This window comes from Pelophylax lessonae, assembly GCF_965119305.1.
Source record: "Pelophylax lessonae genome assembly, chromosome: 2".
Lineage (NCBI taxonomy): Eukaryota > Metazoa > Chordata > Amphibia > Anura > Ranidae > Pelophylax > Pelophylax lessonae.
In genome coordinates, this window is record NC_138769.1 from 409,918,824 (window position 1) to 409,943,158 (window position 24,335).

General features: G+C 49.3%; 1 protein-coding gene across 1 annotated transcript in view; it reads right to left on the minus strand.

Moving 5' to 3' along the window:
- Positions 1 to 745: 745 nt before the first annotated feature.
- ANKFY1 (ankyrin repeat and FYVE domain containing 1) overlaps positions 746 to 24,335 on the minus strand; it is a 116,965-nt gene continuing 93,375 nt past the window's right edge. The window contains exons 24-25 of the mRNA XM_082245963.1: positions 1,426 to 1,516; positions 746 to 1,077 (exon numbers count right to left, since the gene is read on the minus strand). Of these exons, the coding sequence (XP_082102089.1) occupies positions 945 to 1,077; positions 1,426 to 1,516 (224 nt within the window). The 3' untranslated portion in view covers positions 746 to 944. The remainder of the gene's footprint in view (positions 1,078 to 1,425; positions 1,517 to 24,335) is intronic.

Here is a 24,335-nt window from a genome sequence, read left to right on the forward strand (position 1 = left end):
CACTGTGTGTATATATACATATACATACAAATTTGCTAAATAAACTAAATATAGTTAAAAACAGTACTATGTCACATTTAGGCTGTTCTAAACAGCCTCCATCCAAAATAAATATGTTTGGAGCGGGACATCTGATCTTTGAAAGCCTAAAAAACAGTGTATTAAATGAACAAAACGTGAAACATACAATGCAGCCACGCAGCTTGGATATTTATTTTTTTTGTATATCAAATGATTAGGCTCAACATTTTTTCCTTAGGTGTTAGTGTTTAAACAATTTCACAAGTGTTAGGTTCTATGACACAAAGCACTTTGTATTCTGATCAGATGAGAAAAATATGTATGCATGGTTTGGAATAACAGATGTTAAGTAAAAAATAATATTAATGCAGAACTATACTGACCTATTTGTTGGCGTGCTCTGGGTGAGATGGGTATACTGAATGAGGAAAGTGCTACAAAGATTTTCAATATAGTGTTGGTTATAAAGCTTATATTGTAAGGCCACAATTTAATTGGCTTTCTTCAAAACTGAACCCTGTAATACAAAATGCTCCTTACATATTCTCCATCTGAAGTTGGGGGTACAGTACAGAACTTTACAAGTGATGGACATGATTTGAAGACAATGTCAATGAGGGGGGATTCTAGAAAACTCTAGAGGGCTGACGAGTGACTCGAGCGTCGATCCCATGCCTCGGTCCTTCTGTCAAGATTTTATCAAGGTTGCCTTTTTCCAAACTAGTACACATTTAGCACGGACTTAAAAAGACGGCGTCCAGTTAGTAGCTAATAAAGCCTATACAGGTACAATCAAATTGTTTTTACTGGAATATATCATGATATGGTCCTTGATGAAGTGCAAACATCTGCAGCTCAGCTCTCAACAGTCTTTGGAGAAAGCTGCCTTTCTTCAAAAAGCAATCTGTTTGCAACCAAATGTACTAAGAAACTCCGCCTAGAGTCAACACATCGAAGCATATGTTGCAAACCCGAACTGGTTTATTTAGGTCAAACTTGATAATAGGAATTTCTTTAGTTGAGCACTTGTGACATAAAAGCCGTCCACAATGTCGACTGCAGAGAGAAAAAAACAAAATATTATGATTAATTTCAGCCATATACAAGAATCACCATTAAAGAAACTCTACCACCAAGGAGCAAACGTATGTAAGATTTTACAAGATGAAAGCTGCCAATTTCTAACTACAGAGGTCCATTCTAATTCAGAGACATAGCTTCACTATGAATAACATCGCTTTGAATGCAGCCTAGGATCCAAAGAGCTGAAACTTTCATCCGAGGCTTCTCACTCAAGTACTTGCTTTGAAAGATATTCTCTATAATACAATTTAGGATTAACCTACTAGAACAATTATTTGCAACAGTTTTACAATGCTATGGTTTGTTTGGAAGAAATCTTACCAATGATGTTTTCTTGTGGTCACTCCGAACTTGGCTATACACTCATAGCAATTAGAGCCATCACACCATGGGGGCTCCTGAGATAACATATCTAGAAGAGTAAGTGGGCATAGATAAATCAATGAGAAACATATGATGGACAAGGCAGGATCAGAGATCCAGATCTGAAAGGGCAAGTCTTGTATACAAAGACATTGATGCCATAGTGGTTCTAAAGGTGGAAGGCTTTTTACCTTCATGCATTCTATGCATGAAGGTTAAAAAAAAAAAAAACGGTACAGTTTCACCCCCAGCCCCCCTCCCTTTTTTACTTACCTGAGCCCGATCTCAATTTACCATTGTGCATGAGAACAGTGACTCTATCTCCTGAATGGCTCAGTTGGCTCCCGCTGCTGTCAATCACCGCTAGTGATGAAGGAGCAGGGGAAGGAGCCAAAGCCATGCAAACATCATAGTAAGAATAATAATTCCAGAGCTCAAGTTTAACTCTAAATTAGTAACCTGTAAAGGCTTTTAAAACAATGCCTATGCAGATTTTGTTTAAGTACTATAGTTTGTTGTCATTTCACAGGTGCGCACATTTTTTAAATCTTGACATGCTTGGTATCCATTTATTCTTCACAACATAATCTTATATTTCACCAAAAAACAGGCATTATATTGTGTTTTTGTTCACTAAAATGCATTCACGTGTATTTCTTCCCAAAAATTTGCATTTGATAAACGGCTACAGAAATATCATACAACATAAAACATTGCACCATTTTAGTTTGCAGAGCCTCTGCTTTCAGAAAATATATAAATATATCTGGGATTCTAAGTAGTTTTCCAGCAAAAAAAACAGAATTTTTGTAAAATCTTACCTGTAAAATTCCTTTCTCTGAGTCCTCCGACAGTCGCCGCCTCTTCATATTCGTCACATATGGGTATTAGACTTTGCTCCGAAGGAGTAGCTAGGCAACAGAATATGTTAACAATAAAGCTTTAACATATCCCACCCTCAAGGGGTGGTCCCCTCAGTCAATACCCTCCTACTTCCTGCAACCATATCTCAGTTTTAGTGGAATAGCAGTAGAGTACACAATCAAACCCCAAAAGAGGGGCGGGGGCGGCGACTGTCGGAGGACTCAGAGAAAGGAATTTTACAGGTAAGATTTTACAAAAATTCCGTTTTCTCTTACGTCCTCCGACAGTCGCCGCCTCTTCATATTCGTCACATATGGGGACGTCCCAAAGCAGTGCAAACATGAGGGGTGGGAAACGCATTCGCGCCGAAAGGCAACGCAGTCTCCGCATCAAAGAAGGAACCTTACCAAAGGAAGGAACCAGCTGGGCAACAGCAAAAAACAAGTGCTCAACAGGAGCAACAACCCAGGAAAAGACAAAAAACCAGGGGATACAAAACTTATCCCAACAGCCAGGAGTCCCCAACAAGGGACCCTAGGGAACAGCCGCACTAAGAACCTTGCGGCCAAAGGAAGCATCCGCCGATGCCTGAACATCTACTTTGTAGAATTTTGTGAAAGTGTGCACGGTCGACCAAGTCGCCGCCTTACACACCTGGGCTACAGAAGCCCCATGACGACAGGCCCAAGACGTACTCAGAGATCTAGTCGAGTGCGCCTTCACAGGCACAGGGGGAACCTTCCCCTGCAAGGCATAGGCCTGTTAAATGGTCTGCCTGATCCATTTGGCGATGGTAGAGGCCGAAGCCGCCATGCCCTTCCGAGGACCCTCTGGAAGAACAAACAAGGAGTCCGTCTTTCGAAAAGACTCAGTCAACTTAAGGTAAACCCTTATCGCCCGAACAACATCCAGAGAGTGCAATCTCACCTCCTTCGGATGTTTAGGCTTCGTGCACAACGAAGGCAAGACAATATCCTCATTAAGATGGAAGTCCGAAACTCGTTTCGGAAGAAAAGAAGGATTAGGTCGCAAGACCACCTTATCCAAATGAATAACCAGGTACGGAGACTTGCAGGACAAAGCCGCCAGCTCCGACACTCTGCGAGCCGAAGTGATCGCCACCAAAAAGGCGACCTTTTTGGACAACATAGACAACGAGATCTCCCTGATCTGTTCAAAAGGAGCACGTTGTAACACAGATAGAACGAGATTCAAGTCCCAAGGGGGCAGAGGATCCCGCCTCGGGGGAACCAGATGCCGCACACCCTGAATAAAGGTGCCAACCAATGGGTTGGAAGCCACGGGACGTTGAAACAGAACGGCCAGAGCAGACACCTGACCCTTTATCGTAGCCAGCGCCAAACGCTGATCAACACCCGTTTGAAGGAAAGACAGCACACGGGACACCGAGTACGTGCGGGGTGAAAACCCCCTGGACTCACACCAGGCAAAATAGGCCTTCCAAGTACGGTAATAAACCTTCCCCGAGGAAGATTTCCTCGCATTGATTAAGGTATGGACGACCTCCGGAGAGAGACCCCTCTCCTTCAGGACCTCGGTCTCAACAGCCAGGCCGTCAAAGCCAGCGACTGTAAAGCAGGATGGTATATCGGTCCTTGAGACAGTAGATCGTCTCGAAGAGGCAGACGCCACGGGGCGTCGACCGCCAGATTCACGAGGTCTGCGTACCAGGACCGGCGAGGCCAGTCCGGTGCCACAAGAATCACCGGGCTGCGTTCCGAGTGTAACCTGCGAAGGAACCTGGACAGCAACTGAATCGGTGGAAACGCGTACATCAGCCTGTACTGATGCCACGGGGCCACTAACGCGTCCGACGCGTCTGCCCGAGGGTCGCGCGTCCTTGACACGAACCTCTTCACCTTGTTGTTGAGGCGAGACGCGAACAGGTCCACATCTGGAAGACCCCACTTCGCGCACAACGTCTGGAAGACAGCCGGATGGAGAGACCATTCCCCCTGATCCAGGGTCTGGCGACTCAGATAGTCCGCCTGCCAGTTCTCCACTCCCGGAATGTGAACCGCCGTTATCGCCGGGACATGAGTCTCGGCCCAAGACAGAATGTCGGCGACTTCTCGAGCCGCTCGGGCACTCTTGGTGCCCCCTTGGTGGTTGATGTAGGCTACCGCCGTGGCATTGTCCGTCTGCACCCGAACCGGGCAACCCTGCAGCCGGTCCGTCCAGCGATGAAGACAGAGACTTATCGCACGCTGTTACGACACCCCAAAGTATGAAAGGGGTTACAGTCGTCTAGGATAATCCACTCCCGAACACCCGGACAGCTATCGACCACTCCAATCCGCCATACATGAAGCACATCAATAATTCCCCCCCCAAGTACGAGACAAGGCTCTGTAGTGAGGTTTGATCGAGAGTAACTCTCTTCTCTTTTATTGCAAGAAACACACACTTATATATACTTTGAGAATACCACATGAACAATGACTGTGTAATTACAGCCAGGTGAGCTCATTAACATGCTTATCAATAGTTTCAGACTCTATTAACATACTGTCCTATTTTAGACAAAAGCACTGAGTTAATCAGTAGACATTCTTTAGGAGGGGGCTGCTGGAAACAATCCCCCCCCTCCATCTGCAGCTAATACACATTGAATTTGCAGACATAGTGACAACCTCTTTAAAGGAATTTGGAGCGAAGCAGCTAAAACATAGGGGAACAAAGTCTTTTAAAGTCTGGTCCATAGTCCAAAGGCAGCAGGCGGGCAACCAGGCTCCTCCAATGCAATGGGGCAAGATTGGTCTCGTCACATCTCTCCCCCTTTCCAAAAAGACTAACAGGGTACCTGACCTCCTGCCGGTCAGTGCCCTCGTTAGTCCAGCAGCCCACCCACAAAGCAGAAAACACAGTACAGCCCACCCACAATAAATGGTCACTACACCTGGGTAGAGGAGAATTTTGTCCATGTCCAGGTGCCTCACCTTGGCTGTGTGGGAGACTGGCAGACTGCCTTGGTGGGTTGCAGAGTGGGCAGAGACCAGCGGTACTCTGCCCTGGTGCCAGCGCTACCACAGAAGTAGCCTGGTTGGAGACGGGTTGTTGGAGGGGGAGACCGACTGTCTCCCCTTTAGATACACCACCATGCTGCTGTGGCGGAAGACCGACTGTCTTCCCTTTGGCTAAACAGCCCTGTTGCTGGGGGTCAGGACCAACTGTCCCTACCCCCTGTGCTGTGAGTGCAGAGACCACGGTCCCATCTGCACTGTTGGGGGGCTTACTGTCTCCCCCTGGTATGTTAAGCTGCTGCTGTGGGATGGAGACTGGGCTCCCAATTCCACATAGCTCAATCTGCCGCTGGGGGACAGGACCAACCGTGTCTGCCCCCTGTAAGTCAATCGGCCGCTGAGGGATGGAGACTGCGCTCCCAATTCCCTGGATATCACTCTGCCAATGGGGAGAGGGGGTAACAAGCTCCTCTCCCAAATATACTTCCAGCCCCTGGGGAGGGAGACCGACTGTCTCTGCTCCCAATACAGTGTCCTGTTGCTGAGGAAAGGAGACTGGGCTCTCTGTTTCCTGCAGGACACTCTGCTGCTGTGGGATGGAGACTGAGCTCCCAATTCCCAACAAATCAATCTGCTGCTGGGCGACAGGACTGACTGTCTCTGCCCCCTGTAACTCAGCCTGCCGCTGGAGAATGGAGACTGGGCTCCCAATTCCCAATAAATCAGGCTGCCGCTGGGGAATGGAGACTGGGTTCTCCTCTTCCCTTGACTGTACCTGCCGCTGGAGTTCCTCCCAACGTGCCAGCTGGCCCTCTCTCTCTGCCCTGTCTAGCAGAGTCCCGAACACTAAGTTCTTCGCGAACCGCTTGGATCTCTCCAGTGGATTGGGTCCGAAGAAGCTCAGCCGTAGCCACATCATACGGTCATATTCTTTCAGAGAATATCTGTACTCCACTGCTGGTTCCATGCTGGTGCTGTCAGGGTCGCTGTACTGGGACATGCGTTGCCCTCAATTGTAAAATCCACGGAATGGTGTCTCCTGTAGCTGTCCTTCTGGCTGTGGGAACGATCACGCCGCTTGCCACCAATTGTTACGACACCCCAAAGTATGAAAGGGGTTACAGTCGTCTAGGATAATCCACTCCCGAACACCCGGACAGCTATCGACCACTCCAATCCGCCATACATGAAGCACATCAATAATTCCCCCCCCAAGTACGAGACAAGGCTCTGTAGTGAGGTTTGATCGAGAGTAACTCTCTTCTCTTTTATTGCAAGAAACACACACTTATATATACTTTGAGAATACCACATGAACAATGACTGTGTAATTACAGCCAGGTGAGCTCATTAACATGCTTATCAATAGTTTCAGACTCTATTAACATACTGTCCTATTTTAGACAAAAGCACTGAGTTAATCAGTAGACATTCTTTAGGAGGGGGCTGCTGGAAACAATCCCCCCCCTCCATCTGCAGCTAATACACATTGAATTTGCAGACATAGTGACAACCTCTTTAAAGGAATTTGGAGCGTAGCAGCTAAAACATAGGGGAACAAAGTCTTTTAAAGTCTGGTCCATAGTCCAAAGGCAGCAGGCGGGCAACCAGGCTCCTCCAATGCAATGGGGCAAGATTGGTCTCGTCACACACGCAATTCCAGAATGTTGATCGGAAGGGAAGACTCCCCCTCCGACCAAGTCCCCTGAGCGGACAGAACGCCCAGAACTCCACCCCAGCCCGACAGGCTGGCATCCGTGGTGATTACCGTCCACGAGATCGGACGAAACGACTTGCCCCCGGACACCAACGGGGACTGGAGCCACCACAGAAGGTTTTCCCTGGTGCGAAGACTCAACGAGATCTGAAGATCCAGAGATTGAGGTCGCCCGTCCCACCTGGACAGGATCTCCGCTTGGAGACCCCGCGTGTGAAACTGTGCGAAAGGAATCGCCTCGAAGGCCGAGACCATCAATCCCAGACATCTCATACACGTCCGCAGAGACGAGTTCGGAACGTCCCTGAGGGACCTGACTTCCTCCCGGAGAGTCCTGAGTTTGTCTTCCGGCAGGAAGACCTTCGCCTGCACCGAGTCCAGTATCATTCCCAGATAGGGGAGACGAACCGACGGACTCAGTGTCGACTTTGGAAAATTTATCGTCCAACCAAACTCCTGTAGAGTTTGCATCGTGACAGACAGGTCCTCCTCCAGACCCTGGCTGGTCGCAGACCGAACCAGAATGTCGTCCAGATACCCCAGGACAGAAACGCCCTGGGCCCTCAATAATGCCAGAACCGGTGCAAGCACCTTGGTGAAGACCCGCGGAGCCGAGGCGAGACCAAAGGGCAACGCCACAAACTGGTAGTGATCCTCCGCAATGGCAAATCGAAGGTACCTCTGATGACCCTCGAATATGGGGATGTGAAGGTACGCATCCTTCAAATCGATGGAGGCCATGAATTCCCCCGGAGCCAGGGCAGCCACCACCGACCGCAGGGATTCCATGCGGAACTTGCGAACCCGCACAGAGCGGTTCAGAGCCTTCAAGTCCAGAATCGGACGAACTTGCCCTCCTTTCTGGGCACGGTGAACAGATTGGAATAAAACCCCCGAAACCTGTCCCGATGAGGCACCGGAACCACCACTCCCTGAGCCCTCAGGTCCCGCACCGCCAGGTGCAGGTCCCGCAAGCGCTCTGGAGACAGTTGAAGATTTGAGGGAAAAAATCTGCTCTCCGGCCGAGAGAGAAACTCGATCTTGTAACCAGATCGAACGATTTCCAGAACCCATCTGTCCCGCACACGGGCCAACCAGGGCTGAAGAAAACCGAGCAAGCGTCCCCCCACCCCAAAACTGGGTGAGGGCGCCCCTTCAGGCCGAACTGTTATGGGCTGCAGGTCCGGATTGGCCGGACTTCTGTTTACCAGACCAGGGCTTCTTCTGAGAGCCTTGACCTTTGAACGGTTTGCCCTTGTAGTGCGGCCGAAAGGCACGAAAGGACCCCTGAGGGGGCCGAAAATTAGCATGCTTCTTCCCAGAAGCCCCCTTAGCCTCGGGGAAATGGGGCAAGAGAGTGCTCTTACCCCCGGTGATCCCCTTAATCAACACATCCAAGGACTCCCCAAAAAGGCGAGACCCATCATAAGGCAGATTGGCTAAGGTCTTACGTGAAGATTGGTCCACCGACCAACATTTCAACCAGACCAGGCGGCGAGACAACACCGCCACGCTGTGCACACGTGCAGCCAACGGAATCAGGTCCAGGTCCGCATCACACAGATACATGACACCCTGGTGGATCTGATCCACCATATCCAGGGTCGCCGGCGAGGCCGAGTCGGCCACTAGGACGCGCCTAAGCATCTGCGTCCAACTTGCGATCGCCTGGGCCGCCATGAGAGAAGCAAACAGAGCCTTAAGCATAGAACCCGTAACAGAATAAGTATGACGGGCAAGAGACTCCAATCTCCTATCCGTGGCATCACGGAAAACAGGGGAACCCTCTGCAGGAATCGCAGTGGCTTTGTTCAAAACCGCAATTGCATGATCCACTGGTGGAGGCACACACCACCTTTCATCAGTGGCAGGCGAAAAAGGATAACGCAGCTTGAATTTACTCGGTACCGCAAAAGGCTTGCGCAGATCGCGCCATTGATCCTTAACAGCGCGCTGAAAATCAGCATTGCAGGGAAAAACCTGCGGCGTCCTGCGTTTCCTCTGCGTCCCATAAGCCGCCAAGGCAGCGGGGGGACACACTTCGTCCTGCAAACGCAGCGTTTGCTTAATGGAAGCAATCAACTCATCCATGATTGCAAGCTCTTCAGGCGAGCCAGGGGGAGAATTATCAACCCCCTCAACTTCAGCCTCCACCTCAGACCCCACTAGATCAGGAGAGGAGCGGGACCCCGATAAGGAGGCCCCTGCCAGAACAGCCCCATCACCTTCACCCTCAGAATCAGAGGAAAGAGCAACTCTGGGCCTTTTAGTAGATTGAGCAGCCACCAGCATTTGCACCTGAGCAGCAAGGCCAGCCACAATAGTGGCTAAATCCCCCCCTGGGGGGGAAACAGCGGTCCCCTGGCTTTCCACCAATACTGTAGGAAATTTGCCCTCCTGAGAATCCATTGCCCCTGTAATGCCAGACAACCAAGGGTTAACTGCCCCTTTTAAGCAAGCGCGGCAAGCGCAGCCCACCGCACCACACTCAAGCACAATGAGACCCCCACAGGGAATATGCAAACTGAACACAGGCAATGGATAGCAAGAACAGAAGGATAAAACCTGAGGAGACCCTCGCCGCTGCTGCTGCCTCGATCGGTGTTCCAGGATAGAGGAAGTGATGCTGCCAGGGCGCTTCTATGTAAGCCTATGGAGGCTACAAGAAAATGGCCGCCATGCATGTAAACCATGCGGCCGGAGCGGGTGTAGGCAAAATGGCGTCGTTTGGCGCCGAAACCGCCGCTCCACAGTGCATTAAAACACACATTACATTCCAATATCAGAATACATGTCAGATCGCCGCAGCGATCGCCGTATAGTGCCCAAACATGCCAAAAAAACATGCCCCACAGCACACAGCTTCTCACACTGACCAGTCTGACACACACAGTGTCATACAGCTCCCCCCCCCCCCCCCCTTGCAGCCCACAGCATGCAGCCGAGAGATAGGGAGACAAGCAGTGTGAATAGAGGCAGGTTACACAGTCCCAGACTGACACCCCCCCAGACAGACAGGTCCCCACATAGATACACTTACCTCACATGGCGTGGGGGACCCGCACAGGCGAACAAGCCGCTGCACATGAGGCAGGGAGAGTCGCAATTCAAGACGCACAAAATGGGGGTTAAGAAACCGCACAGCGTCCAGTGAGGTAGCCACCTCACCAATCATCCCTGCACCGAACAGGGATGGGTCGTTCACTGTGCCAGGAGCGTTACCTGGCTGAACGCTCGATGGCAGACTGGGAAGCCACTGACCCACGACCTGCGACCAGGGGGATCAGCCCGAGACCCAGTCCGCATGATCCTCTTCGTCCGAAGAACTAACTAACGCTGACAAAATAACAGCTAAATAAAGGTAGAGAGAAAAACTCAAACAAAATATTAAAAAGAAGAAAGAGTCTGGGACAGAAAGTCCCAGCACAGAGAGAGCCAGCCACTCCTGACAAGCTAGACATTAAAACTGAGATATGGTTGCAGGAAGTAGGAGGGTATTGACTGAGGGGACCACCCCTTGAGGGTGGGATATGTTAAAGCTTTATTGTTAACATATTCTGTTGCCTAGCTACTCCTTCGGAGCAAAGTCTAATACCCATATGTGACGAATATGAAGAGGCGGCGACTGTCGGAGGACGTAAGAGAAAACGGAATTTTTGTAAAATCTTACCTGTAAAATTCCTTTCTCTGAGTCCTCCGACAGTCGCCGCCTCTTCATATTCGTCACATATGGGGTATTAGACTTTGCTCCGAAGGAGTAGCTAGGCAACAGAATATGTTAACAATAAAGCTTTAACATATCCCACCCTCAAGGGGTGGTCCCCTCAGTCAATACCCTCCTACTTCCTGCAACCATATCTCAGTTTTAGTGGAATAGCAGTAGAGTATACATTCAAACCCCAAAAGAGGGGCGGGGGCGGCGACTGTCGGAGGACTCAGAGAAAGGAATTTTACAGGTAAGATTTTACAAAAATTCCGTTTTCTCTTACGTCCTCCGACAGTCGCCGCCTCTTCATATTCGTCACATATGGGGACGTCCCAAAGCAGTGCAAACATGAGGGGTGGGAAACGCATCCGCGCCGAAAGGCAACGCAGTCTCCACATCAAAGAAAGGAACCTTACCAAAGGAAGGAAACCAGCTGGGCAACAGCAAAAATAAGTGCTCAACAGGAGCAACAACCCAGGAAAAGACAAAAAACCAGGGGATACAAAACTTATCCCAACAGCCAGGAGTCCCCAACAAGGGACCCTAGGGAACAGCCGCACTAAGAACCTTGCGGCCAAAGGAAGCATCCGCCGATGCCTGAACATCTACTTTGTAGAATTTCGTGAAAGTGTGTACGGTCGACCAAGTCGCCGCCTTACACACCTGGGCTACAGAAGCCCCATGACGACAGGCCCAAGACGTACTCAGAGATCTAGTAGAGTGCGCCTTCACAGGCACAGGGGGAACCTTCCCCTGCAAGGCATAGGCCTGTTCAATGGTCTGCCTGATCCATTTGGCAATGGTAGAGGCGGAAGCCGCCATGCCCTTCCGAGGACCCTCTGGAAGAACAAACAAGGAGTCCGTCTTTCGAAAAGACTCAGTCGATTTAAGGTAAACCCTAATCGCCCGAACAACATCCAGAGAATGCAATCTCACCTCCTTTGGATGTTTAGGCTTCGTGCACAACGAAGGCAAAACAATATCCTCGTTAAGATGGAATTCCGAAACTCGTTTCGGCAGAAAAGAAGGATTAGGTCGCAAGACCACCTTATCCAAATGAACAACCAGGTACGGAGACTTGCAGGACAAAGCCGCCAGTTCCGACACTCTGCGAGCCGAAGTGATCGCCACCAAAAAGGCGACCTTTTTGGACAACATAGACAACGAGATCTCCCTGATCTGTTCAAAAGGAGCACGTTGTAACACAGACAGGACTAGATTCAAGTCCCAAGGGGGCAAAGGATCCCTCCTAGGAGGAACCAGATGCCGCACACCCTGAATAAAAGTGCCAACCAAGGAGTTGGAAGCCACGGGACGTTGAAACAGAACGGCCAGCGCAGACACCTGACCCTTTATCGTAGCCAGCGCCAAACGCTGATCGACACCCGTCTGAAGGAAAGACAGCACACGGGAAACCGAGTACGTGCGGGGTGAAAACCCCCTGGACTCACACCAGGCAAAATAGGCCTTCCAAGTACGGTAATAAACCTTTCCCGAGGAAGACTTCCTCGCGTTGATCAAGGTATGAACAACCTCTGGAGAGAGACCCTTCTCCTTCAGGACCTCGGTCTCAACAGCCAGGCCGTCAAAGCCAGCGACTGTAAAGCAGGATGGTAAATCGGTCCTTGAGACAGTAGATCGTCCCGAAGAGGCAGACGCCAGGGGGCGTCGACCGCCAGATTCACGAGGTCTGCGTACCAGGACCGGCGAGGCCAGTCCGGTGCCACAAGAATCACCGTGCTGCGTTCCGAGTGTAACCTGCGAAGGAACCGGGACAGCAACTGAATCGGTGGAAACGCGTACATCAGCCTGTACTGATGCCACGGGGCCACTAACGCGTCCGACGCGTCTGCCCGAGGGTCGCGCGTCCTTGCCACGAACCTCTTCACCTTGTAGTTGAGGCGAGACGCGAACAGGTCCACATCTGGAAGACCCCACTTCGCGCACAACATCTGGAAGACAGCCGGGTGGAGAGACCATTCCCCCTGATCCAGGGTCTGGCGACTCAGATAGTCCGCCTGCCAGTTCTCCACTCCCGGAATGTGAACCGCCGTTATCGCCGGGACATGAGTCTCGGCCCAAGACAGAATGTCGGCCACTTCTCGAGCCGCTCGGGCACTCCTGGTGCCCCCTTGGTGGTTGATGTAGGCCACCGCCGTGGCATTGTCCGTCTGCACCCGAACCGGGCAGCCCTGCAGCCGGTCCGTCCAGCGATGAAGACAGAGCCTTATCGCACGCAATTCCAGAATGTTGATCGGGAGGGAAGACTCCCCCTCCGACCAGGTCCCCTGGGCGGACAGAACGCCCAGAACACCACCCCAGCCCGACAGGCTGGCATCCGTGGTGATTATCGTCCACGAGATCGGACGAAACGACTTGCCCCCGGACACCAACGGGGACTGGAGCCACCACAGAAGGTTTTCCCTGGTGCGATGACTCAACGAGATCTGAAGATCCAGAGATTGAGGTCGCCCGTCCCACTTGGACAAGATCTCCGCCTGGAGACCCCGCGTGTGAAACTGCGCGAAAGGAATCGCCTCGAAAGCCGAGACCATCAATCCCAGACATCTCATACACGTCCGCAGAGACGAGTTCGGAACGTCCCTGAGGGACCTGACTTCCTCCTGAAGAGTCCTGAGTTTGTCTTCCGGCAGGAAGACCTTCGCCTGCACCGAGTCCAGAATCATTCCCAGATAGGGAAGACGAACCGACGGACTCAGTGTCGACTTTGGAACATTTATCGTCCAACCGAACTCCTGCAGAGTTTGCATCGTGACAGACAGGTCCTTCTCCAGACCCTGACTGGTCGCAGACCGAATCAGAATGTCGTCCAGATACCCCAGGACAGAAATGCCCTGGGCTCTCAATAATGCCAGAACCGGTGCAAGCACCTTGGTGAAGACCCGCGGAGCCGAGGCGAGCCCAAAGGGCAACGCCACGAACTGGTAGTGATCCTCCGCAATGGCAAATCGAAGGTATCTCTGATGACCCTCGAATATGGGGATGTGAAGATACGCATCCTTCAAATCGATGGAGGCCATGAATTCCCCCGGAACCAGGGCAGCCACCACCGAGCGCAGGGATTCCATGCGGAACTTGCGAACCCGCACAGAGCGGTTCAGAGCTTTCAAGTCCAGAATTGGACGAACCTTGCCCTCCTTTCTGGGCACGGTGAACAGATTGGAATAAAACCCCCGAAATCTGTCCCGATGAGGCACCGGAACCACCACTCCCTGAGCCCTCAGGTCCCGCACCGCCAGGTGCAGATCCCGCAGTCGCTCTGGAGACAGTTGTAGATTTGAGGGAAAAAATCTGCTCTCTGGCCGAGAGAGAAACTCGATCTTGTAACCAGATCGAACGATTTCCAGAACCCATCTGTCCCGCACACGGGCCAACCAGGGCTGAAGAAAACCGAGCAAGCGTCCCCCCACCCCAAAACTGGGTGAGGGCGCCCCTTCAGGCCGAACTGTTATGGGCCGCAGGTCCGGATTGGCCGGACTTCTGTTTCCCAGACCAGGGTTTCTTCTGAGAGCCCTGGCCCTTGAACGGTTTGCCCTTGTAGTGCGGCCGAAAGGCACGAAAGGACCCCTGAGGGGGCCGAAAATGAGCATGCTTCTTCCCAGAAGCCCCCTTAGCCTTGGGGAAATGGGGCAAGAGAGTGCTCTTACCCCCGGTAATCCCCTTAATCAACACATCCAGGGACTCCCCAAAAAGGCGAGACCCATCATAAGGCAGATTGGCTAAGGTTTTACGTGAAGATTGGTCCACCGACCAACATTTCAACCAAACCAGGCGGCGAGACAACACCGCCACGCTGTGCACACGCGCGGCCAACGGAATCAGGTCCAGGTCCGCATCACACAGATACATGACACCCTGGTGGATCTGATCCACCATATCCAGGGTCGCCGCCGAGGCCGAATCGGCCACTAGGACGCGCCTAAGCATCTGCGTCCAACTTGCGATCGACTGGGCCGCCATGAGAGAAGCAAACAGAGCCTTAAGCATAGAACCCGTAACAGAATAAGTATGACGGGCAAGAGACTCCAGTCTCCTATCCGTGGCATCACGGAAAACAGGGGATCCCTCTGCAGGGATCGCAGTGGCTTTGTTCAAAACCGCAATAGCATGATCCACTGGCGGAGGCACACACCACCGTTCATCAGTGGCAGGCGAGAAAGGATAACGCAGCTTAAATTTACTTGGTACCGCAAAAGGCTTGCGCAAATCGCGCCATTGGTCCTTAACAGCGCGCTGAAAATCAGCATTGCAGGGAAAAACCTGCGGCGTCCTGCGTTTTCTCTGCGTCCCATAAGCCGCCAAGGCAGCTGGGGGACACACCTCGTCCTGCAAACGTAGCGTCTGCTTAACGGAAGCAATCAACTCATCCATGATTGCAAGCTCTTCAGGCGAGCCAGGGGGAGAATTATCAACCCCCTCAACTTCAGCCTCTACCTCAGACCCCACTAGATCAAGAGAGGAGCGGGACCCCGATAGGGGGGTCCCCGCCAGAACAGCCCCATCACCTTCACCCTCAGAATCCGAGGACAGAGCAACTCTGGGCCGTTTAGTAGATTGAGCAGCCACCAGCATTTGCACCTGTGCAGCAAGGCCAGCCACAATAGTGGCTAAATCCCCCCCTGGGGGGGAAACAGCGGTCCCCTGGCTTTCCACCAATACTGTGGGAAACTTGCCCTCCTGAGAATCCATTGCCCCTGTATGCCAGACAACCAAGGGTTAACTGCCCCCTTACAGCAAGCGCGGCAAGCGCAGCCCACCGCACCACACTCAGGCACAATGAGACCCCCACAGGGAATATACAGACTGAATACAGGCAATGGAACACAGGAATAGAAGGATAAAACCTGAGGAGACTCCGCTGCTGCTGCTGCCTCGATCGGTGCTTCCAGGAGAGAGCTGCCAGGGCGCTCTATGTAAGCCTATGGAGGCTACAAGAAAATGGCCGCCGTGCATGTAAACCATGCGGCCGGAGCGGGCGCCGGTAGAATGGCGTCGTTTGGCGCCGAAATCGCCGCTCCACAGTGCATAAAATCACACACAATATTATCCCATTATATGGATACATGTTAGATCGCCGCAGCGATCGCTGTATATGCCCCAACATGCCATTAAAAACATGCCCCACAGCACACAGCTCCTCACACTGCCCAGCCTGACATACTCAGTGTCATACAGCTCCCCCCCCCTTGCAGCCCACAGCATGCAGCCGAGAGATAGGGAGACAAGCAGTGTGATTAAAGGCAGGTTACACAGTCCCAGACTGAGACCCCCCCCAGACAGACAGGTCCCCACATAGATACACTTACCTCACATGGCGTGGGGAACCCGCACAGGCGAACAAGCCGCTGCACATGAGGCAGGGAGAGTCGCAATTCAAGACGCACAAAATGGCGGTTCAGAAACCGCACAGCGTCCGGTGAGGTAGCCACCTCACCAATCATCCCTGCACCGAACAGGGATGGGTCGTTCACCGTTCCAGGAGCGTTACCTGGCTGAACGCTCGATGGCAGACTGGGAAGCCACTGACCCACGACCTGCGACCAGGGGGATCAGCCCGAGACCCAGTCCGCATGATCCTCTTCGTCCGAAGAACTAACTAATGCTGACAAAAATAACAGCTAAGTAAAGGTAGAGAGAAAACTCAAACAAAATATCAAAAAGAAGAAAGAGTCTGGGACAAAAAGTCCCAGCACAGAGAGAGCCAGCCACTCCTGACAAGCTAGACATTAAAACTGAGATATGGTTGCAGGAAGTAGGAGGGTATTGACTGAGGGGACCACCCCTTGAGGGTGGGATATGTTAAAGCTTTATTGTTAACATATTCTGTTGCCTAGCTACTCCTTCGGAGCAAAGTCTAATACCCCATATGTGACGAATATGAAGAGGCGGCGACTGTCGGAGGACGTAAGAGAAATGTAGATTTTAACATTTATGTGAGAAATATCAAAATTGGCCTGGACTTGGAGTAGTTAACTTTTACTTGGAGGAAACAAACTCCCCGTATGTATCAGATTCAGTTGTGGATATGTTTTTAACTTTTTAACTGATTCAAGACAAATGTTACCATACATGTGTAATAATATCTCTCACCCACAGGTGGTTTAGTGAGCTTTGACATCATGTGTAAAGTTGGCTGCCGCATATCCAATTGACCATGTGGTTTTGGGGGGGGAGTGCAACCATGTCTTGCTGACATCACTCACAAAACGACCTGTGAGTGGTCAAAGAAATGACCACATCCTTTGGGTGGTATCTGGTATACAGGACAATAAATAGAGTAACTAGGATGGGGGAGAAAGGTTTGTTTTTGGAGCTTTGGAAGGAAAGCATTGCACTAAAAAAAACTCCTCACTGTCCTGTTCCAGATATCGAGTGCAAGCTGTTAAGTATTGTTTGACCTTTCTTTGGGATATTGGGAACAGGAGTGTATGTTTGAATCTTGATAATGTTTATGGTACCTTTCATGTGCAAGAAGCTTTATGTATTTTGATGTCCAGTAAAGTTTTGTTTTATGCTTTTTATCAAAACTGCTCTTGGTGTGTCTGTTCGTTTTAAATATTCACTAGATATTTCAGTGGCTGTCCAGTAAATACCTTCATTATAAAATTTTGTTGTTCCCACCTTTGATACACCGTATCAAACTGGAAAAGCTACATGAAGCAGGGGACTTGGATGGACTAGCAGTACCTAACCCATACTACTATTATCTAACAGCTCAATTACAGCATATTATGGCTGGCTAAACCCAGAGTTCTTTGACCCAATTAGAAATATTATATCACTCCTTTCTAACAACATTATTATAGAATGTATAGAGGTGGGCAAACGTGGAACATTGTCCCAATACCCCACGTTAGTGCTCATAGATAGAATCTGGTATAGAACTAAACAACATTTCCAGTATACGGGCTGCTCTAGCTATTCATGTATTATTAATAATAGTGAATATTACGAACTGGATAAGCTAAAAGAATTCTCCAATTTCTCTAAACATGGTCTAATTTATATACCACAACTGTATTGTGGAAGTATATTAAATAAATTCAATTGCTGAGAGGAATATGGCCTACCAAATAACCTATACTTCCAATACTTACAACTCCGACACACCATTTCTGCTCAATCTAGAATATCCAGTTGGGAACTAACTAATCCCACAGTACTTATACAATTTATATCATCAACCAGAAAGGGATAGATTTCCTCCCTATACGGTTCCTTTATAGGTCAGGTCTCCAAAGCTATGTCATTTAAATGTAGGGCTCGTTGGTTGGAAGACCTGGGTCAAATCTCAGATGAGGAGTGGACCAATATACTGGATAATGTACTTAAAGTGTCACTCTCATCAGCTCAAAAACTCACCCAACTGTTTATTATACATTGCACCTATAACCTACATAAATGGCATAGAAAAGACTCCCCATTATGCCAAAGATGTGAAATAAACAATGGTACACTCCTTCACATGCTACAAAAATGTTCAAAGCTAGTACGATATTGGATGGCAGTGCTGAGTTCTATTAATAGAATTTGGAATCTCACTCTTCAATTAGAACAGAAACTTTGCCTGTTGGGCTGGCTAGATGAAGAATTGTATTTGCCTCACACGTACGTGCTATCCTTAGAGTGCTGTTTATTGCTAGGAAACTCATAGCACGAAAATGGCTTTCTCCCTTGCCCCCAAGCATGCGAATATGTTAAAGCACTAAATGAAATTCTCCTAAGGGAGAATCTCACTTATAAGCATGGGGGGGGGGGGGGGGGGGTCTGACAAAATGTGTCCGTATCTGGGATGCCTGGCTGGAGGTTCCTGGACTAGCTCCACTGCAATTGGTTAATTAATAACAGAACTCTTGGAGGTATAATTTCCTCTACCTAATTACAGGAATGGTATTGAGTTTGAGGTATTTGCACTATGGATAGGTAGATATTAGTACTCTTGTTCCAATCCCACTAAAAGCAATGCATATAAAATTATGGGAATACCCCGACTTGCACAGGTAGAATGGTTTGTTTTTGGTTTTTCAAAAGTTTATGTCTTACATGTATTTTAATTTGAATCTAACCTTTTAGGGATAAGAATCTTCCTTGCCCTGATTTCTGAACCCATATAGTTTTTCAGGACAGAGATAGGTTAAAGAAAAAGAAAGAGAAAGGCAGTACGGGTTGTAAAATATAATTGGGAAAACATATTGAGCGTATTTTAAAATATGGGATTCTGCTTTTCTTTTATTACCTGATTATATGGAATACGTTTATCAATACTGTTGAACCGGATGGCGATTCATACGGATGGATAAGTTAATGTCTGCTCAAAGTTGTGCTGTGTATGCTGGATAACCCCAATTGTTTTTCCTTTTTTTTTGTTTCTTGTATAAGTTTTCAAAAAAATCCGGGTCATCGGAGGTTCACTTCCCTTTCTCTATATAGATGTGCGGTTGGAGCTGGAGGTGTGGAAGGTGATTGGATGGCACAGACGCCGCTCCTCCCCTTCCGACTCCCACAGCCTTTTTATTGGGGTGATTGGCGATCTCTAACCACGCCCCCTGATGATGTCATATTTTGATGAAACCGTTAGGGGACCGGTGATCGTCTGCTTTATGCACACCCTTTAGTGTCCTGTTACTTCACTCAGGAGACCGGGCTGCAGCTACCGCACATTTCATCTGGAGATCCCCGCAAGACCATAACTTGATGCCTATATGTCGTGATTCACATGCGAGTGTAAAATCTACTTCTTATTAAAGTAATATCTTGAACGTATTCCACCATGCGAGGTCTCTTTTTCCTACATGTGACATGACTATATGTCCCCACGAGAGGATATTGTTTGATGGTACTAAGGCAGTTCTTTGCTGGAGGTGATCCTTTACATGTACAAGAATCGAGGAGTGCTGTGGAGTGTGAGGAGCCCTTGTTGCAAGCGCTATATCATCTCTGTCATGGGGATCATATAAGTCTGGTAAGAGGCTATTACTTTGGGTGTTTTGGTGAAGGTCACATCTATTCAACACACCACCTGAGCTTCCTGTTGGACGTTTTTCCTCTCCACGGACTCTTCTTTCACTGTTTTTTCTAGTGTACATTGATATATTGTGACACTATGTATCTAATATAGATTGCTCATTTTTTTGTGTTTTCCACCAAGCGCTGCATACTCTTGTTTTCATTCTACTGGGTTGAGGTACAACAACTTTCTTATGCCAGCAGCTGGTAATATCAAAACACTATTTTTCTTTGATCTAGCGCAGTATATACCTGTTTTTTTCAATAAAAAAATACCTGATTTAAAAATAAACACTTTTACTTGAAGCCCGTGTAAACAAGGCCCTAGAGAGCATGGGTAAGCTAAAGAGAGACACCCTACTTAATCTGAGATGTGGACATATGTAAACGAATATAAAATACGAGGAACACTTAAGATGTATACTTTATTTATTATCGGAATTTAAATTGCACCAACATTTAACACAACGCAGAATACAGCTGTAGCTGATTGGCTACAGCCGCTGATCAATAAATGGATTTTTGTAAAATCTTACCGTAAAATCCTTTTCTCTTAGCTCATCGACAGACGTAGTCCTCGGTGATACACCACCTTCGGGTTATGTTACCTCCGCAGGAGCAGGACTAGACAGGAAATTAAAAAGCTCTGGCCACACCCTAGGGGCAGTCCCAGAGGGTATATCCTCTCTCTCTCTGCCTCAGCAAATCAGTTATGTGAAAAAGCAGTGCTAGAGAATTTAACCCAACCCAACTCCAAAACAGAGGGGCGGGGACTACGTCTGTCGATGAGCTAAGAGAAAAGGATTTTACGGTAAGATTTTACAAAAATCCATTTTTCTCTAGCGCTCATCGACAGACGTAGTCCTCGGTGATACACCACCTTCGGGACGTCCCAGAGCAGTATCACAACTGAGGGGTGGGAAAATGGAAATCAAATCCCAATCTAGAAGGCCCAACCGGTGCCAACTAGAAGTTTACAATGCTCATCCTTAATGATGAGACTCAACCAAAAAAAGAGAAAACAATTTTTTTTTTTTCAAACAGAAAAAAAAACCCTCGAGGTAGACCACCGGTCTCCTCAAATTGCGGCCTGCAAAACCTTGCGGCCAAATGAGGCATCCGCCGATGCCGTCACATCAATTTTATAGAATTTTGTAAAGGTATGTACCGACGACCAGGTGGCCGCCTTACATACCTGGACCACTGACGCCTGATGGCGAAAGGCCCAGGAAGTACTGAGCGCTCGAGTGGAGTGCGCCCTAACAGGGAACGGAGGACTCTGACCCTTAATAGAATAAGCCTGTACCAACGTTTGTCTAATCCATTTGGCAATGGTCGCGGCAGATGCAGGCAAACCCTTTCTGGGGCCATCCGTGATCACAAAAAGTGAATCCGTCTTACGGAATGATTCCGTAGCTTTCAGGTATACCCTGATTGCCCGAACCACATCTAAGGAATGCAACGCATGTTCCCGATGATGCTTGGGCTGAGGACACAAGGAAGGTAGTACAATATCTTCATTCAGATGAAAATCTGAAACCACCTTGGGAAGAAAAGATGGCTTAGGATGAAGTACTACCTTATCCCTATGAATCACTAGGTATGGTGACTGGCATGATAATGCAGCCAGTTCTGACACCCTGCGAGCAGAAGTAATAGCCACCAAGAAGGCCACCTTCTGGGATAGAGTAAGCAAGGGAATCTCCCTGATGTTTTCAAAGGGAGGTTTCTGTAGAACCGACAAAACCAAATTAAGATCCCAGGGCGGTAAGGGCGCGCGGACTGGAGGAGCCAGGTGCCGCACCCCCTGGATGAAATTCCGCACCAAGGATTTGGTAGCTAAAGGCTTCTGAAAGAAGATTGCTAATGCTGAAACTTGACCCTTGATGGTGCTCAAGGCTAGCTTCTGCTCAACCCCTTGTTGCAAAAAGGCCAATATTCGAGTCACCGAATAGGTACGTGGAGGAAATCCTAAAGATTCGCACTACGCAATATAAGACTTCCATGTGTGATAATAGACTTTGCTGGAAGTCGCTTTCCTTGCTTTAATAAGGGTAGGAATGACTGAAGTAGACAAACCTCTGTCCTTCAGTACTTGGGTCTCAATGGCCAGGCCATTAAAACCAGCGACTGTAAAGCACGAAGGTAAATTGGTCCTTGAGACCACAGACACTCCCTGAGACGAAGTTCCCACGGAACGTCTGCGACTAACATGTCCAAGTCGGCCAGGCCGGCTTGAGGAGGCCAGCCTAGAATTTCTAGGACCACTGGCGCTGATTGGATCTGAACCAGGCGTCCCTAGAGGTATCTGGCCCCGACCATCCGAGAAAGTCTGGTCGTTTTCTGTTCCCACACATTTATCAGATACCTGATAGTTATCAGGAAAGGTGATCTTTTCTGGTTGAACCTCAGGGACCGAAGTCACCCGACTAGAGGCTACTTGGCCTATCTGGTCAACCAGATCCGATTCCTGTGAGGTATCGGGACTAATCTTAGGAAAAGGTAAAGGAAAAGATCTTTTCAGGGAACGGTAACTACCGCTTCCTGTGGTACTTAAATGTTGGAAGGGAAGAATCGCACCGGTAGTAGTGGTTGATGCTCGATCTAATGTCCTGAATACCGGGTATTCAGGACATTAGTCCTGAAAACGTCCCCCCACCCTGAAACCGGGTGGGGGCGCACCTTCAGGCTGTGTACTCCTTTGCTTCGGGTTTGGCTGGGTTGGTCCCCTTCTTGAACCCTCCTGGAGGAGTCTTGCCTTTCCCGCTAGTACCAGCCGGGCGCCCTTTATGGGCGGTAAAGAAAGGTCCTCGCTTGTTGCGAGGTCCCTTAGCTTTTGCAGCCTGTGGCAAAAAAGTGCTCTTGCCCCCAGTGGCATCCTTAATGATTTCATCTAGGTTGGCTCCAAATAGACGATTCCCCTGAAAGGGGAGATTGGTCAAGGTCTTTTTGGAACCTAGGTCAGCTGACCAGCATTTTAACCACAGCACACGTCTGAGGATCACTGCTAACTTAGATGCATGCCCTAATAGGGGAGTAGTGTCCAAGGCTGCGTCACAGATAAACCGTAGCCCTTGTATGATCTGTTCCATCAAATCAGATGTCTCCTGGGGAATATCTTTTCCCCTAAGATCTTGGCGTACCATTTTCGCCCATTCCGTAAGTGTCTGGGAAACTAGACCAATAACGATTACTGGTCTAAATGCTGACCCTATCAGAGAAAAGATAGTGCGGGACTCTGCTTCTATCTTTCGATCCACCGGGTCCTTAAAGGACGAAGTGTCCTCCACTGGAATAACCGTGGCTTTATTCAGCCTGGAAATAGGCGGATCCACGACTGGTGGTACCGTCCATTTCTTAATGATGGATTCCTCAAACGGATAGCGTCTAGCAATACGCTTGGAAATAGTAAAGGTACGTTTAGAATGCTCCCATTCTCCTTTAATCTGATTACCAAAACATTTAGGTACAGGAAAAGCCTTCGCCGTCTTGATGGGCTTATTAGTCCCAAAAGGCCTCTCTGTTTCAGTTGCCTCTGCCGGTAAAGCCTCAAGTTTTAAGGTTTCTTGCACTGCCACAACTAGTGTGTCCACCAATGCTTCTTCCTGAATTATAGCAAGAGAAGAAGCGTCCTCCTCACTGTCTGAGGGGGCTTTACCTGGGATAACAGCCCTTGCAGAGGAACCTGCAACTGCCGTGACCATCTCTGAATCTGAGTCAGAGGTGTCAGATGGTATAGGAGTAGGCGGGGGTCGCTTCCTTGACCCCCGTCCCTGACAGGCCGCCTCCACCCGAGCCACCATAGACTCCAAAATTGCTGTAAATGACTCTATACTCTGTGCACCGGCGGGTCCCGAGGCCCCCTCGAGGGAAACAGGTGGGGGAATATGTGTGGCAGGGTCCATAATAACTCCAGTTACTTCCTGGATAATATAATTCAAAAGTAAAGAAAAAAACCTTTTTTTTTTTTTTTTTTCTTTTCTGACCCCCAGCGCCACAAAAAAGCCCCTTAGTGTTACCTGCTTAGGGATCCCTATCGATCGAGAGAGAGAGAGAGATAGACCCCCAGGCTCACCACTTGATGCTCAGAGTTAAACTGCAACAGCTTACAGCGCTGTCTTGACAAACAGGAAGTCTTTTGGCTGGCTGCCCAGGAAGAAAGGAGGCGGCTCCGCCCCTCTGCACGCCTTCCGGCGCCTCCCCCAAGCTCCACGAGGTGTAGAATCACCTCAAACATGGCCGCCCCCATGCTGGAGACACGAGGCTACGCCAAAATGGCGGCTCGTGCGATCCAGCAAAAAAAATGGCGGCGGCCTAAACTGAATAGCGGTGTGCTGCAGGGCACACAACACTCTCTCTGCATGGGGATATGCGTGGTTGGCGGTACCGGCCCTGGCGGACCGCGTGGCCGTTCGGGAGGCCTGCTAAATAGCTGGAGATCTGATTTGGAAGGCAGTCTACATGTCCGTGGCTTCTGACTGGTAGGTAGCTTATACTTAACCCATAAGATTCCCAGAATGCCACAGATTACATCTTTAAAACATGTATACAATAGATTGTTAGCTCCCAA